This window comes from Xenopus tropicalis, chromosome 7 (assembly GCF_000004195.4).
Source record: "Xenopus tropicalis strain Nigerian chromosome 7, UCB_Xtro_10.0, whole genome shotgun sequence".
NCBI lineage: Eukaryota > Metazoa > Chordata > Amphibia > Anura > Pipidae > Xenopus > Xenopus tropicalis.
The window spans coordinates 49029994-49046693 of NC_030683.2; the positions used below are offsets into that span (position 1 = coordinate 49029994).

The window sequence follows — 16700 nt, forward strand, 5'->3', positions numbered from 1 at the left end:
GTATTACGTGCCCAGTATTGCTATATAATAAAACATGTTAATCCCTTGTATAATTCTATTTGTGCTTGTGTAAGGTTGGGGTTATGTTTTCTGCTAAATACAGACACGGGGGAATATTAACTAAAGTCAGCCTCAACCTGGTGAACTGAGCAAGCCTATCTAACAGAGAAATATATATTGTATGCACATTAGCATTTAGTGGGTTCAAACACATCAACATTCACTTGATGAATGTTGAGAGAAATTGAGAGTCTATACCTGAACGCTTTATTGTGTTTGTGTGTCAGTCACAAGTACTCAATTACTTAGCAGGGTTAAAACTCAAGGTTTGAATTACAATCATTGGTGCATCAAGTGCACAAGTGACGTTGACAGTAGAAACCAATTAGTCTACTACAAGTTGAAAACCAAAAGCAAAGACCTGATTGCTTGATGACAACTGCACTTGGGTAATCCATGATGGATGGGATTCAAGTGGGTGCTATGGACAACTGCACTAGTGTAATTCAAAATGGATGGGACTCAAATGATATACCCAAGATGCTTTCATTTATTGTGGTTTTTCAACATTTCACAGTATCATCCCGGTAATAAGCGAAGTGATGGAGGAAGTTTAAAAAAAAGGATACTTTTTTTTGCCTTCACAACAATTTCAAAAAATGTACCCCCAAAAACTTTTTCAGTCTTATATGCCTGTGAGGGACAAGGAAAGGTGCTGCCTAGGGCAAAATAGTCTGAGGATTGGGTGAAACAAGGCCAAGAGAGTGTGAAATAATGGATCTGAGGAGATAGATTACTCTGCATTTATTTCAATTACAGAAGCACTAGCAGTGATGTAAAATTACCCTAGCAACCAGGGAGTGGTTTAAATGAAAGACTGGGAAATGAATAGGAGAGGGCCTGAATAGAAAGATGACTTCTAAAAAGTTATAATATAACTGTAGCCTTACAGAGCAATAGTCTTCTGGCTGCTGGTGTCAGTGACCCCCATTAGAAAGCTAGAAGAGTCTAAAGAAAAAGGCAAATTATTTAAAAACTATGAATGGAATATGTAAGATACTTCAAGGCTAGTGTTTATATTTACTTTGAATAGTTTTGCTTTTGTTTCCACTGTTGTGTTACAGAGAACAGGTGGAGTTGGTTTAATTGTGGCACCTTGTACCCACCTTCTCCCCCTTGCACTAATAAGACGTAACAAGGTTGAAACAGGCTGTCTGCATATATAACTCTGAATTTTAAGGTGATATCTGTGCTATTAAACCAGTGGCTCTGGATGTATAATTGGCCACAGAAACTTTAAGTATAATGTCATAATTAAAGGTCAGGGCATTTTATTTATTTTTGGTTTAAGGCAGTGCTGTGAGTGCAGCACGGGGCATATGAATGCTTTCTATTTTTAAAAGGCTTTTACTTGCATTGTAAAAAGTTCATTTTTTTTAATTTTCTTTTGGCATCTTAATCCCTAAAATGTTTGAGATTAAGGACTGAGTTCTGTACTACTACTACTACTACTACTATACTATATACTTTTGTTTTGTAAGGATTTCTGTGGCGGATCACATGCCAACCCTGCACGCTGCTTCTGCCCTTCAAGATATTGGAGGGGACATAGATTCCATGTATCACAGCCGACAGCCATCTAAAGAATTGAGCATGCAGCAGTCACAAGTATGAAGAACAGGGGTATTTAACAGGAATAGATTTTTTTTTGTCTGTCCCTGAGGAAAAAAGCACAGACTGTGCTCGAAACGTTGGATTTTTTTCAATAAACACTTTTTTCTTTGCATTAAGTTGCTGTAGATTTACTTATACAGGTATAGTATGCATTATCCAGAATGCTTGGGACCAAGGGTATTCTGGATAAGGGGTCTTTCCATGATTTGGGTCTCCATTCCTTATGTCTAGCATAAAAACAATAAAACACTAATTAAACCCAACAGGACATCTTTGCATCCAATAAGGATTAATTATATCTTAATTGGGGTCAAATACATGGTCCTGCTTTATTATTACATAGAAAAAGGAAATATGTTTTAATAATCTGAATTATTTAATTAAAATAGAGTCTATGGGAGACAGGCTTTCTGGATAATGGACCCCATACCTGATCTAGATATATTAGAGAAATCCTCCTTTTTAAGACAGGAACCTAAAAATCATGCCTTTAAAATTATAAATATGACTAATACTTATGACTAAGACACACTCTTTTTTGGTTCTTATTAAGTTATAACATTATCAAGGCTATGGAAAACAGGCAACCTGATCCTCAATAGAAACTGCAGGGATAGTGAAAGGTTGTGGTTGGATATATATCCACCATAAAAAAGCCTGTTCTAAAACACATTATTATTATTTTATTGTTATTTTAATTCCACTTATGGCACAGTCCAGTTATGGGTATACTAATTAGAGACTGAATATATTGAATCCAGTTGTTAAAAATCTATTAGGCAGCCCATTATATCTCGGAAGATATTTACCCCATGGCCATTTAGTTAGACATTCAAGCCATTTAAGAAAGTAGCACCTGAGTCTGACACAACTTTCTGTAAGCTACTGCAGGCAGGCTTGTGGGAAGTAATAGCAGAGGCCCTATATCGTAATATCAATTAATTAAAATTACATTGTTATGAAATGTCCGTAAAGGTTCAGTGCATTAGCAGTTTCTCAGATTGCTTTAAAAAGGTATAGGATTACTCAATATAAGCCTCTAGCTACTGCTAGCATATTTTATGACATTTACATCTATAACTGTAATGGGTAGCCAGGGCATAAACTAAGCATTTATGCAGGATTTAGATTGCATCCTGCAAATTTATAAAATAGACATACACAGAAGAACATGAATAAAGTACTCCAAGTCTCTCACTTACGGCCATGCATAACCAGAATAGTAAAATGTTAGTTACAAACTGGATTTGCTGGGGAGAAATTATTCCATTCTGAATTTGAGCAGTAGTATATATTAGTACAATAGTAGTATAAACAAGGCCACATGAACATGAAAATAAAGACAAATAGACTACTGAAAGTAGCAATTTTATTTGAGTTAAAATTATTTACAAAAAAAACCCAGACATATTTCATGAAACTGGTACAAACTTGATTTTTTTTTTCCTGCCGTTGGCTTTTGCTCCAAAGATCACAGCTGAGAAATACTGTATAAAATAAAAATAGGATTGGATTCAGAAAAGTACTATACCATTCTAATTTCCAATTGCTTGTATTTACAGAAATATTTACAATGGAAAAAAGTTTTTGTTTTCTTAGTTAACTTGCAAGTAGGCTTCAAGTACCCTTAAAGCAAAGTTGTTGATAAAGGATTTCAACAGATGAATGTGCTACAGATAAAATGACTGAAAGAATCATTCTGTAAAGACTGCATCAGAGGTGCTAAAGAAGCAACCTACAGATCCTGAACTGAAAAGCAGAATGCAGGCGGCAGCAACCAAAAAAAAGACAGTTAAGGTTACTAGGTACCAACAAGCACACAAACTACAAAAGGTCCCAATTTGCAGTACTTTAGTCAAATTTGAAAACATTCAATTTACCATACGCTATTAATTCCTAACAGTGTAAAACCTGTTGCTGCGACTCTGGCAAATACCATGCATGTGCACTTGGGGGTAGGAAGTATATGGCAAGTATCACTGGCGGTTGCATAACAAGTTGGCACCCTCCCAGTGGTTCTACTTTAGTTCTCCAATAAAGGGGTTGTTCAACTTTTACTTCATGAATAGAAGAATTCTAAGACAAATTGTAATTGTTCGTATTTTTGAAATTTGTTATTCTCATTATTTGCAGTCAATAACAGCATTAATATCAATTGCCACCTGATTGTGAGTGTTTAGGGCAATGGCACATAAAGCCTTTACTCCACCTGTGTAATAAATGCAAGCAGAGAAAAACACGTTTCTCGCCATTTTGCAGAAGCACTGACAGGTATGGCATCAGCAGTTTCGCATTTTCACTTTCTAATCCACCTCATGTTTGCACTGCCAGGTGGATGCTATGCCTGTCAATGCTTATGCACAATGGGGCAGATTAGGGTTTCCCAAGTTAGCATTTTTACACTGGCAGGGAAAACACCATATGTGCCATTACCCTTAAATAGACTAGTATATTGATAGCCCCATTGTTTCCCAGTGCTTTAAAGAGCACAGTAATCCAGAAGTAGTTTTAACTGGGTAACAATTCGAGTAAGAAAAGGAACAATTAAATATAAAGAATGACAATATAACATGTACCCTCAAAGTTGATTTGGCTTTTTTTTTTTTTGGTTGCTGGGGGTCAGTAACCCTGAATATACCAGGTTTTCAATTACAGGCTGAAAACAGATAGTATAGGAATGCCAACAGTTCAAAAACCATACAAAATAGACCAACTGAGAATATGCTTAAAAGTTTAAAAAATAGCAAGAGATAATATAAAGGTGAACATCCCCTTTAAAGAGTTACCCAAAAATACAAATATCAACAAAATCATAGAAAAAAGATGGCAAAATAACAGGGAAAGATACAAGTCAGTAGGATAAAAGATGTGAAGGTGCTTTTACTGATGTTCACAGCAAAAGAACATGTATCATATTGGTGTTTGCTAGAACTCAAATCACTGACACTGGGGTATATTATAGTGATGACACATGGGCCACATTGACCGTCACTGTGCTCAGACTTTAAATGGTTGGGCTCAAAACACCTTTATCCACTTGTCTCCCTATAGATGTGCAGGAAATGCTGTCTATATTAGACCCAACAACTACCATATGGAAAGACGCGTCAGCAATTCTGAGCGGAGGGGGTCTGTAAGGTTTGCCACAGGCAGTGTTTCCCATATACGTCTATAGGAAGTGGTGACAGGTGGGTAAGGAAGTTTTGCGGCCATCAAAAGAGGTAAGTAAAAACACCCCTGGGGCCATAAGTATCTGATAAGAAAATAGATATGGATCTTTAAATATCTATAGAAATTAGCCACTAAATATTTTCATGAATAGACCCCTGTTAATATTAAATATATAGATTAAAATCTAATGGAGGTTGATTTCGCTGTAACTAATTTACCATTTACTGATCAATTTTGCCACACATATGGTCAGCATGATATTACTGTTAGTCTGTGGGGTAAATGGACCATAATACCACGTAAAAGAACAGCTTCATTAAGCAAGAGTCTAGCCAGTTGGACGCATGTTTATAAAGGGGTAGACAGTTCACCACAAATTTAACAAAAGGGTTGAATACAGCCATGCATCTTGACAAACTGTTTTGCCTTTTCACCCTACGATAAAAATTCCCTTAAGAAATGCATATTTTTGGCCTTTTCACCTCAAATCCAGATTGGCGATGTACAAATATGGTCAAAGTGACCAAACAGTGAGACCTGGTTAACCTCTATGTGGTCAGATTTTGTTTAGTTACATCACAATTAGTATCAAGATATTTTAAACTGAAATTTAGAATTAAGGGAAGCTTGTTTTTTTTCTCCCAGAAAAACTAATCTTAGAATAACAAACGCTACTATAATTTTACAGCCAAAATGGGAAAATTACATGCCAGAAGGCATCACTAAGAACCAAGCGTTGAAACTGGTGTAATGCATATGAAGAACTGCTTAACACCAGTGCAGTAAGTTTCCAGCTACTCAGGGTGCCAATTACAGAAATTTTAATCATATCTCCACCCACTGTCCTAAAAAGTGCGGGGGGTTGAATTCTCTTCCTGTTTGCCTAGGTTGCAGAAGAATAATAAAAAAAAAATTGATATCTTACGTACAGAATTTACCATTGTCTATGAAACAAATATTTTGAGTAAAATTTTGGAATCCTATAGTGAAATAAAGCTGCAGTTGCAGAGGAACACCTTACATTGACAACTAGCATTTCAAATCTAAATAGGAGTATTTATACATATTGGTCCTCAACAGCCTCACTATTCTTTTAATTATCAAAGCAATTCAGAAAACTGAGAACTGCTTTAGTATCAGAACCTTCTTTGTTCACTACATGTTTTACATATGTACTTTATTATGTCACCTAATATTTCAGGAAAATATGGTTTTGATACCCCAGTTGCACTTATGAATCACTATTGGGGCAAACCAAATAAATAAAAAAAATGATATACTTTTATTTTATAGGATTGGCCATAATAAAGTTGGCAGGCCAAATAAAGTTGATTTTATCTTTTTTTTTTTACCTTTGCCCTTGAACAAACTATTGGATCACACAGGGTTCCCTGCAGAACAGATGGAAACTGCCTGTACAGTTTGCCTAGGGCCCTTGACCACCTGGATTTTCCACTCAGCCCAGCAGTTATAAGAGCATTTCGCCACCAGTTAACAATAGGAAAGGGAATTGTAGAGGACATGCAAGAGCAAGTTGGCCACCACTTTAGCAAAGAGTGTATGAATTGGCAACTCAAAGTTTTCTTAAAAGGGCACTACTGTACTGCCCTGGTTTGTTTATTAAAAATAAAAACTTGCTAATATATATCTACACACAAGTTTTATTACCAATTACCTTCCCTCAGTGAAGCACAAGGGCAAAACTAATAGCGTGCACTGAATACCAGCTATCTGCATCCTTGTATTTATACATATGTGTTAGAGCTGCCACACTGCATCAGTCTGTTTCAAGGAAAGTTTTGTAGAAGTATGAAATGCTAAGGATGGACAAGGTACTGTCTGTGGAGGATTTAGGGCCAATAAGCCATGCAATATGACTCCCCAATCATAGGTATAAATGCAGATTTGCAGAGAAGGAATGTTTCCTGCCAAAATTAACCCTTGCCTGTAGATTTAGCAAAATATATGCACACAATAACAGTGTAGCAGGGTGTATGGCAAGGGTTTTTTGTCTTTTTTAATTCTAAGAGGGCTGCTCTGAAACCAGGATTCAGTTTGAGTATACTTTAGTACTAACCAATTAAAAAGAGTACATAAAGTCATAACTGAGAACCCCAGGATGAAAGCAATTTATTTCATATAAATTTATTTTTGGTGCTTGGCTCATTTCTGAATATTTTTGTTAAGCATTTTGGTCAAACCCTTGAATACTAAAGCACTGAATAAAGGAAATTCATATTTCTGATTAAAAATTAACTTTGGATCATATAGAAAAACATGCTAAAATTACTACATTAGAACCAAGATATGTTTTTTTGTCAAAATCTTTGTGGTGGATTTTGCACTTCACCAAATCCAAAAATGTGGGAACTTGTCACCCATTACTTGAATTTAAGTAGGTGTAGAATGCATATTTTCAGTCCCTTTGGTTTTCTCCATGCCACCAATAACTTTTGAAAGTGGCCCCTGTCAAGAGGATAATTGTACACTAACAATCACAGAATGATTTTGGGAAATGCTAAATATTAGATAAATAAAAATTCTCTAAGGTTGAACTGCTATTAGCTGGGTAGATTTGATCATGCACTTTAAATATTTGGGTTTAGTATTAAATTACAAGTACAAAAAGAAAATATTAAAGAAACAGGATAATGGATATTTATACTTGAAAGAGAAAAACAAATGACAAAACTGTCACTATTAGTCCACATTAAGCCTTACAATTTTAGATTCTTCTGAATGGCCAAAAGTATTGCCTAGAATGTCCCTGTCTAATTGTTGGAGCCGGTAAGTAATTAGCTACGTTACACTGTATTGCGGCAAAGTTACCCAGCTTGATTTAGTCAAAAGGGCTGGAGGGCATGTACACAGAGAACCCATGCAACATAGCTGACATCGTGGAAAGTGCACCTGGCTATAATTAAAAAGGGATATTGACAACCACCTTTAAGAAAGCAATAAAAAAAGTGTGTTGGGATACAAACTATTGCACTGATAACAAGAATCTTAATGCTGGCAAGCATTTATACTTTTTGCAACATGTAGATGGCACATGACATGCTTCCTTTTAGTCTAGGCTTAAACAGTATCTAACAAGATGCAGTATAATAAAAATCAATTGTTTAGGTACCTAGGCAATAGTTTTAGGTTGCATTGAAAGAGTAATTCACCTTTAAATTAACTTTTAGTTTTATGTAGACAGTGGTATTTTAAGAAAATTCTCATTAGGTCTTTTTTTTTTTTTTTTTTTTTTTAAAGTATGTATTTATTGCAAAGTTGTTGGGCTTGTAACTTTAATGGGGATGGCAAAAAAAACAATATTGCATATACTGCTTGTATACCTAAAAAGAAGCATATTTGCAAAGTACTTCAATTAGAAATTCTGTTCAGTTGCTTTAAAATAACCAATTCTGTGCAGCTGAATTCCCTATTCATCTTCTCTTACTTCTGAAGTTGTTCACGGCCGGCCAGAAACGAACAGCGTTGCTCTGCGGGCAGGGAAGCACAGCAGGGTTGTTTCTCACTGAGATTAGCCTCAACGATAAATAAACTAATGAAACAACCCTGCTGTGCTTCCCTGCCCTTCGGAATGCAGAACAGCACTGTTCGTTTCAGGCCGGCGGCCGTGAACAGCTTCAGGAGGGAGAGGATACGAACAGTAAATTCAGCTGCACAGAATCTGTTATTTTAATGTAACGGTACAAAATTTCTAGTTGAAGTATATTGCAAATATGCTTCTTTTTCGGTTTACAAGCAGTACATGCAATCGCCTTTAAGTGTTATATGATTGTAAGCATTCATTTACCCCAGTAAACAAGCAGCAGGGAGGAAGTCATAATGGAATATGAATAGTAGTAGGCCAAAATAAATAATAAAATATGAATAAAGATAATACTGAAGCCTTACTATTGGCCTATACTTTGATAATTAAGATCAATGACCCCCAACGCCATTTTCAGTTGCAGACTTGAATAAGGCTAATAATATGCAAAAATGAAGATTAATTAAAAAGAAGCTTAAGATAGGTCTAAGCCATACTAAAAGTTTTCTTAAAGGCAAAGTTTATTTTAAGGGTTTTGCATCTTAGTGAGCCAATAAATAGACTGTGTTTGTTAACAAGTCAGGACTGAAAAACAATTACGTTCCCAACAAGAAAACCTACAATTTTAGCATAAAGAATACCCTTAAGCATTAAAGAGTTCTCTTGTTGCATGTGGGATGATCCAACTATATAGCCAGTAACAGCATATTTATAATCCAAGAGGCAAAATACAATGCAACCCACACCCTTAAAATAATAAGGAAATTGTTAACTACAAAAAGGAAAGCATTTTTATTTAGTTTTTCCTTGTTTAAGATAGGTGCAATACCTTCAGCTTTAATGGCCTGTGATTACAGAAGAATATTGTACACTGGGATGTACTGCCTTCGGTATTGACTAATGACAAAATGTTAGAAATACTACAGGCATATCAATTCTACTTGAAAAATCCGTAGGACTACATAAAATAAGTAAAACAGCTGTGCCTTAAATTGTGTCTTTAAAACTAAATGTTTAAATTATCGCAACACCAGCATAAGGTTTTAAAGAGGTACCATTGGTCTCAATTGTTTTAACTTTAAATGGTCAACCTGATGGTTCAGTCACTGGTAACGGAAAATGTATTAACTACCTACCAGCCTTATAATTGAATCCAATTAAAAATCCTGATCAAGGATAAACAAAATGCTAAATTTAATGTTCAACAAAGTTATGTACAAAATAAGTTTGTGACATACAGATATAGCCACTCTTTGGAAAAAATTAATTGTACTTTCTCATATTCACCCAGTGAAGAATGTACACAACCCTCATAAACGTCTCCTATGCGCCAAAATTGTAACGATTACAATTATGGGTCCGAGTGCAAAAACAAGGTTAGTTGGTCTAAAAATGATTCTTAAAAGTGTATATCCTTTATTAACAATTTTCATATAAATATTGCTAAGAACATCTGAACTATTTTTACACGATAAAGCCTATATGAAAGGGGTACTTGGACTTTATTTACCCACTAAAACCTCTTAATTTAAGCAGAGAATCAAACTGTTTCTCCTGCCTTTATATGGCTTTTAAATTACTTTGCTTTAACTTTAAATAGCCACACGCTAACTGTCATGTTTCTGGTGCACAAAGGAAGAAATATAAAGAGAAAAAAATAACCTTAAGCTTTTGCTAAAATATTCTTTCAAATTTGGGTATTAGTCCCAAATGTCTATTAAAATACTGGTTTCTCTTAAAATAGACCCTAGACAGTGAGGTGGAGGAAAAACCAACTCTAAATGTTTAACATTGAAGTTCATCACGTAGACAGTCCCAAATCTGGACCTCACTGTAATTTAAAAACTGCAATTTTTTAAGCACTAACCAGCCATCCCCTACTTTATCAGATCTGCTTTGTACTGCAACAATTTTCCAGTTCTGCCAGGGACAAACACACAATATTTTTGCTGCTTGAAAGAGAAGTACTGCAAATAGTGCCAATCCCACACAAGAGGAAAACTGACTTAAAAAGTCTGATTATAGTATTGGCATCTCCCTACTTATTTAAGGAAGTCCAAGATGACACCTGAGATGGACTACTGAAAAATATAAAAATAGATCCTTATTAACTAACTGGGTAGGTAATTTACAATTGAGCTTTTGTTGTAAACAGACATGTCCTAATGATTTTATACTTGGAAGATGGTATTTCTGGCCATTTAAGGTTATTCAGCACGGTGCAGAAAGATTAACAACATAATTACATCAGTTAGAGCCATCAACACAAAAAAAATCTTAAATTATAGAAAAATAATGCATGTACAGAATAGACATAAAAGAGGAAAACAGCAAGTTTAGTTATGATTGGAAGCTACTAGTAAAAAACAGCCTAATATCTTAAAGCAAACAAACCTAAACATTGTGTTTGTTTTTACAGGATTTTGGAAGAATTCCTTAATGAAAGCTACTCCAAAGACAGAAATTAAGACCAAAAACAAAAGCAGGTAGCTGTCCAGTACTATGCGACACAACTATTTGGACTCATACCAGCTGAGTGGCTTTTGTACCTGGCTGGTAATAGAATGCAGTATTTCAACAGTAATCAGCAGTTGCACTATCAGCAGCATTTTTTTTTTTTAATCGGCATTTTTCTATTTTTCTTAACTGGCCCTGACTCAACCCTTCCCAAAGAAATAATGAACCCTGTTACTGTACTCAAAACAAACCAAATACTGCAATGCACAAACTGCCTGATTTCTAATGAACTCTCTGCAGCACCTCTGTTCTTCATTCTGAGAGTTACAGCAGTCAGCAGGTCAGTATGAGAAATAGGTGTGGAGTCATGTCAGTCTTTAAGATAAAGTAGCACAGATTAATAATATCAGTGCATCTTTAGGGACTTGTTTCATGACTTCTTCCTTTTTAGAGGGATAAATCCAGCATAAACATGGGCTTGCAGTTGGAAGTTACGACACTTAGCAGTGCTCCAAATACTCAATAACTCTAGAGATAGACTTCTGCCCCGTTGTTCCAACAGCACACTAATAGAGACAAAAAAAAAAAAAAGATAACGGTTAACAGACATATACAATGTTATTGGTATTATTTGCCCAAGAAAGCTACTTGCATTTCCCCCTACAGCTAAACAAATATTTGGGTATAAGGTACAACAGTGTTATCATGCACATCATTTTACATAAAAACAACTGACTGGTTTATGTAGCAGATATAAATTTATGGTTAGGATTATTAAAATAGCTATAATAATGATACAATAAATATAACATTACAAAGTATATGTAACAATATACTGAATAAAGGAACCTTTCCCTGGAAATCTAAGAGTTTAAGTCTGCCAAATGTGCATGGAGTTCAAAGAACACTCCAAAGGCCACAAACAATATTCATAAACAGAGAGACCCACATACAGTATTCTTCACCGAGATTTGCCCATGCCTTCTACTTACTGTAAGATTCATAAAACTAAGAAACTTCTTTAGCATTTCTGTCATTATTGAAAAGTCTCCATCAGGTAAATTATCCCGTACAGTAGTCACATTGATCTGAAAGACAGATTTAAGACATAGTATTAAGACTGGCATAGAATTGGTTACCCATGGCAAAGAAGCTGAACATTTTACAGGCTTCTGTTTATTTGAACATAAAACTGACCGATGTGGTTGGCTATTGTGCAAATAATGCCAGCCCTGGCAAAAAGCCTTTGTAACCTATGAGCACTAACCGGGCTCTCCTGACAAAGACATCCCAGAAGTAAAGCCGTATAAGAAGCGACAATACAATCTTCCATGTGCTTCCCTGCATGCTGAAGAGCTGCAAATAAAGAGGGCAAAAAATGCAAAATTACTAATAACCACCAGATATTATTATTATAGAATATAGAATTTATTATTAAGAATTCAACTATATACATTTACAAATGCATGTTTTGTGTCTGAAAAACTTCTATAATAAACATTATTTCTTCTAACTATGTTAGCAATTCCAAACAACTATATTTCAATGCATTAAAGTTTAGTGCATATTAGCCCTCCGCTTGTAAACATTGTGGGGAGGAAATCACAAAGCAAAAAGTTATTAGGTGGCCATTCAACTGCAGCAAGGCTTATAAAAGCAAAATCCTGAGTGGTTGCTAGGGGCTATCAATTACTAATAGCAACTATTGATTTGTGAATTCCCACCTCTGTTTGTTTCAGGAGTTCCAAATTATTTTATGGCAGTACAGCAGGGGTTGACACTTGGAGTTGTCACCTCCCGGCAACATAAATTAAAAAAAAAAACACCCTCCATTAATTTCATGGGCACCAGTGATTGCCATTAAAATGTAACCATGTAATGCTAACCAGTTAAAAGTGGCATACAGTAGAACGATTATAGAGGTCAAAACGTCTTGCAGCTTGAAAAGAATGGGAATAATCTCAATAAGGAACTGGCACGTTTCTTATCAAGAGTTTTGTGTTTTCATGAGGTGAAGTCCATCACAGTAAGCTGCATGTTTTGTAAGGTAAGTTCATCTTTGTCACTCCTGTTTCCTTTGGTAATGTAACAAATATTGAAAAAATGTATACACCCCTTCATCAGCTCAATGAACAGGGCTTGTGCTTCATATACTTGTCACCTATTATATAATTAAGAAATATCTATTTGTTATTACTGGCACTAAACAAGAATATGAATCCAGTTTCACTTCCTGATCCTAATAAACTTTAAAGGAACAGTAACACCAAAAATGAAAGTTTTTTTAAATCAATTAAAATATAATGTACTGTTGCCCTGCACTGCTAAAAGTTGTGTTTTTGCTACAGTAACGCTAATATAGTTTATATAAATAAGCTGGTTTGTGGCCATGGGGGCAGCCATTCAAGCTGGAAAAATGGAGAAAAGGCACAGGTTACATAGCAGATAAGTTAACCTTTCGAGAATACAATAGTGTTTTATCTGTTATCTGCTATGTGCCTGTGCCTTTTCTCCTTTGAATGGCTGCCCCCATTGCTACAGAGCAACTTTATTTATATAAGTTTCTGGGGATAACACCCCAGTTGTACCAGTGCAGGGCAGCAGTACATTATATTCTAATTACTTTCATTTTTTGGCGTTACTGTTCCTTTAAAGAAGCTAATAAAATGTTACCTGTCCACTAAAAAGCCACTTATAATCAGCTACTCAAAGGCTGCTTCTTAGATAAGGAAAAGGTTTGTTTGTTCAAAGGTAGATATAGGGAGGAGCACTGAATATTTTGAGAGGGTAAGATAAGTGAAACTTTCTTTAATGTAAAAAAAATTTAAATAAGTGCTTTATAACAGCAAAAAAATAGGAAAATATAAATTTCAAAATTAAAATGGGAGAATGTATTTTGACACAAGTCCTATTTATTACATCCCTTTAAGAAGAAAAAAAAATACACTACCTTTATTAAGATCAAGTTCCTCATCCTCCTCTTCTTTCTTTTCTGGTTCTTCTGAATTTGGGCTCTTCTCTGCAGAAACCCACTGGATCTCCCCTCCAGTTTCCTGCCATTCTCCACTCTTGTCATGTTGTGCTGTTGGAACTTCTTTGATCAACTCATCTGTCTGACTTTCTGCTAATTGGGCTGCCCGCTCACGCTCCAAGAAAAGCTAAAACGGCAGATAGCAGCACAGTGAAAAAACAAGCTTACCTGTAAAAATCGCATTAGAACGATTTTTCTGGGGGTCACCATCCAAGCTTATATTTTTAAAGCTTAGAAACTACAGGGGTTTCTGGGTTGTGACCACCACACAGAACACAAAAACCCTTAATATACCCATCACTATAATTTGTTCCTTCACTATGAATAAATACAATTATAACCTGATTTAAATAGCCAAGGTTTTATAACATAAGCTTAAAAACTACATGGTGACCCCCCAAAAAGACTTACTAATGCAATTTTAATTACATGCGCCTGATTAACATGTAATTATAAAATAACGTGGTCCCACATTTTCTAATAACTGCCTGGCTAAAAACAAATAAATTGCAGTTTATATTTCAAACTGAAGAGCATTTGACATTGCTTTACTGCATTTTTCGGTTAAGATTAGCATACCTCAAAAAAAAAAGAATGTCCTGATCTGTAAGTGATTATTTAAGAGTGCAACTGTCAATACTTTAATAAAAAAAAAAGTCAGTTAAAAGGTTTATGAGTTCTTCTACCCAAGCAAACAATATAGGTTAAAGGAAGAGTAACACCAAAAAAATGAAAGTATTCTAAAGTAATTAAAATAAAATCTACTGTTGCCTTGCACTGGTAAAACCGCTGCCTTTGCTTCAGAAACTTTACTTTAGTTTATATAAATAAAGCTGCTGTGTAGCAATGGGGGCATTGCAGCTTGAAAAAGGAGAAAAGGCACAGGTTACACGCAGATAACAGATAAAGTCTATAGAATACAATGGGAATCTGCACATCTTATTTGTTTATCCTGTGCTTGAACGGCTACAGGGTAGCTGGTTTATATAAACAACAGTAGTGTTTCTGAAGCAAAGGCACCAGTTATTCCAATGCTGGGCAACAGTACATTATATTGCCATTCCATGAAAACAATTTCTTTTTCTAGATGTAACTGTTCCTTTAACGCAACATAAATCAAAGGGATATCTTTCCTTTATGGAATTGGCAAAAGAATTCCTGAGAGACAAAGGCAAATGGAAATAATCATTCATCATACGACTATTTTGAAAATAACTCTTAAAGGGAAACTTCAGCTTCCAAACTAGAATTTGCTAGAGACCCCCACACAACACAGAAACCCCTAATCACTGTAATTTGTTCCTTCAGTATGAATACTACATTTTAATTTTTTTGAGGGTCAACATAGTCAGCCAGATCAGCAGGAGAACAAGGGACTAGGGCTTAACTGTTCCAAACCATATTATTACATTAAAAAATACGAAAAAACTGCATATTTTTTAACTGATTTATATTTCTAAGTTGTTTGTAATGTTATATTTTCTAAGTTCAAGTTTAAATTGTGTTTGAGTGGTGTTCCCCTTTAAGAAAGTGGTTAGACAGCAAATACAAAGGTTAAGGTTCCAGGCGCAGAAGATAAAATTGCTGATAAACACAAATGAGGTTAGCTTGGGAACTAAAAGGCACACTAGGTTATAAGTACAAATGCATTCTCTAGCCAGCTGTGTACCAGCATCTATGCCTACTTCAGCATATTAATGAATTCTTCAGCATACCAACAAATACTTTTCAAGCAGCAAGGTTACTCTAAATAAATGAAGTAAGTCTGTATGGAGCTTGGCACATCTTGCAATTTGGGGAGCGGCCCACATGCCTTTTGGCAAACTCAAGACGTGCCTTCTTATTTTTAATGTTAAGTAATGGCTTTTTTCTGGCCACTCTTCCATAAAGCCTAGCTCAATTGAGTGTATTGCTTATTGTGGTCCTATGGACAGATACTCCAGTCTCTGCTTTGGAACTCTGCAACTCCTTCAGGGTTACCCTTTGGTCTCTGTGCTGCTTCTCTGATTAATGCCCTCTGTGAGTTTTGGTGGGCGGCCCTCTCTTGGCAGGTTTGTTGTGATACCATGTTCTTTCCATTTGAAGATGATTGATTTGGTGGTGCTCCGGGGGATCCACAAAGATTTGGATATTTTTTTTTTTATATACAGTGGCTTGCAAAAGTATTCGGCCCCCTTGAACTTTTCCACATTTTGTCACATTACAGCCACAAACATGAATCAATTTTATTGGAATTCCACGTGAAAGACCAATACAAAGTGGTGTACACGTGAGAAGTGGAACGAAAATCATACAAGATTCCAAAATTTTTTTACAAATAAATAACTGCAAAGTGGGTTGTGCGTAATTATTCAGCCCCCTGAGTCAACACTTTGTAGAACCACCTTTTGCTGCAATTACAGCTGCCAGGCTTTTAGGGTATGTCTCTACCAGCTTTGCACATCTAGAGACTGAAATCCTTGCCCATTCTTCTTTGCAAAACAGCTCCAGCTCAGTCAGATTAGATGGACAGAGTTTGTGAACAGCAGTTTTTAGATCTTGCCACAGATTCTCGATTGGATTTAGATCTGGACTTTGACTGGGCCATACTAACACATGGATATGTTTTGTTTTAAACCATTCCATTGTTGCCCTGGCTTTATGTTTAGGGTTGCTGTCCTGCTGGAAGGTGAACCTCCGCCCCAGTCTCAAGTCTTTTGCAGACTCCAAGAGGTTTCCTTCCAAGATTGCCCTGTATTTGGCTCCATCCATCTTCCCATCAACTCTGACCAGCTTCCCTGTCCCTGCTGAAGAGAAGCACCCCCAGAGCATGATGCTGCCACCACC

At 35.8% G+C, this 16700-nt stretch overlaps 1 protein-coding gene across 1 annotated transcript in view; it reads right to left on the reverse strand.

Moving 5' to 3' along the window:
- Nucleotides 1–3026: 3026 nt before the first annotated feature.
- Nucleotides 3027–16700, reverse strand: part of wapl (WAPL cohesin release factor) — a 53731-nt gene continuing 40057 nt past the window's right edge. The window contains exons 16-19 of the mRNA XM_002937557.5: nt 13794–14001; nt 12111–12199; nt 11836–11931; nt 3027–11409 (exon numbers count right to left, since the gene is read on the reverse strand). Coding sequence (XP_002937603.2) covers nt 11344–11409; nt 11836–11931; nt 12111–12199; nt 13794–14001 — 459 coding nt within the window. The 3' untranslated portion in view covers nt 3027–11343. The remainder of the gene's footprint in view (nt 11410–11835; nt 11932–12110; nt 12200–13793; nt 14002–16700) is intronic.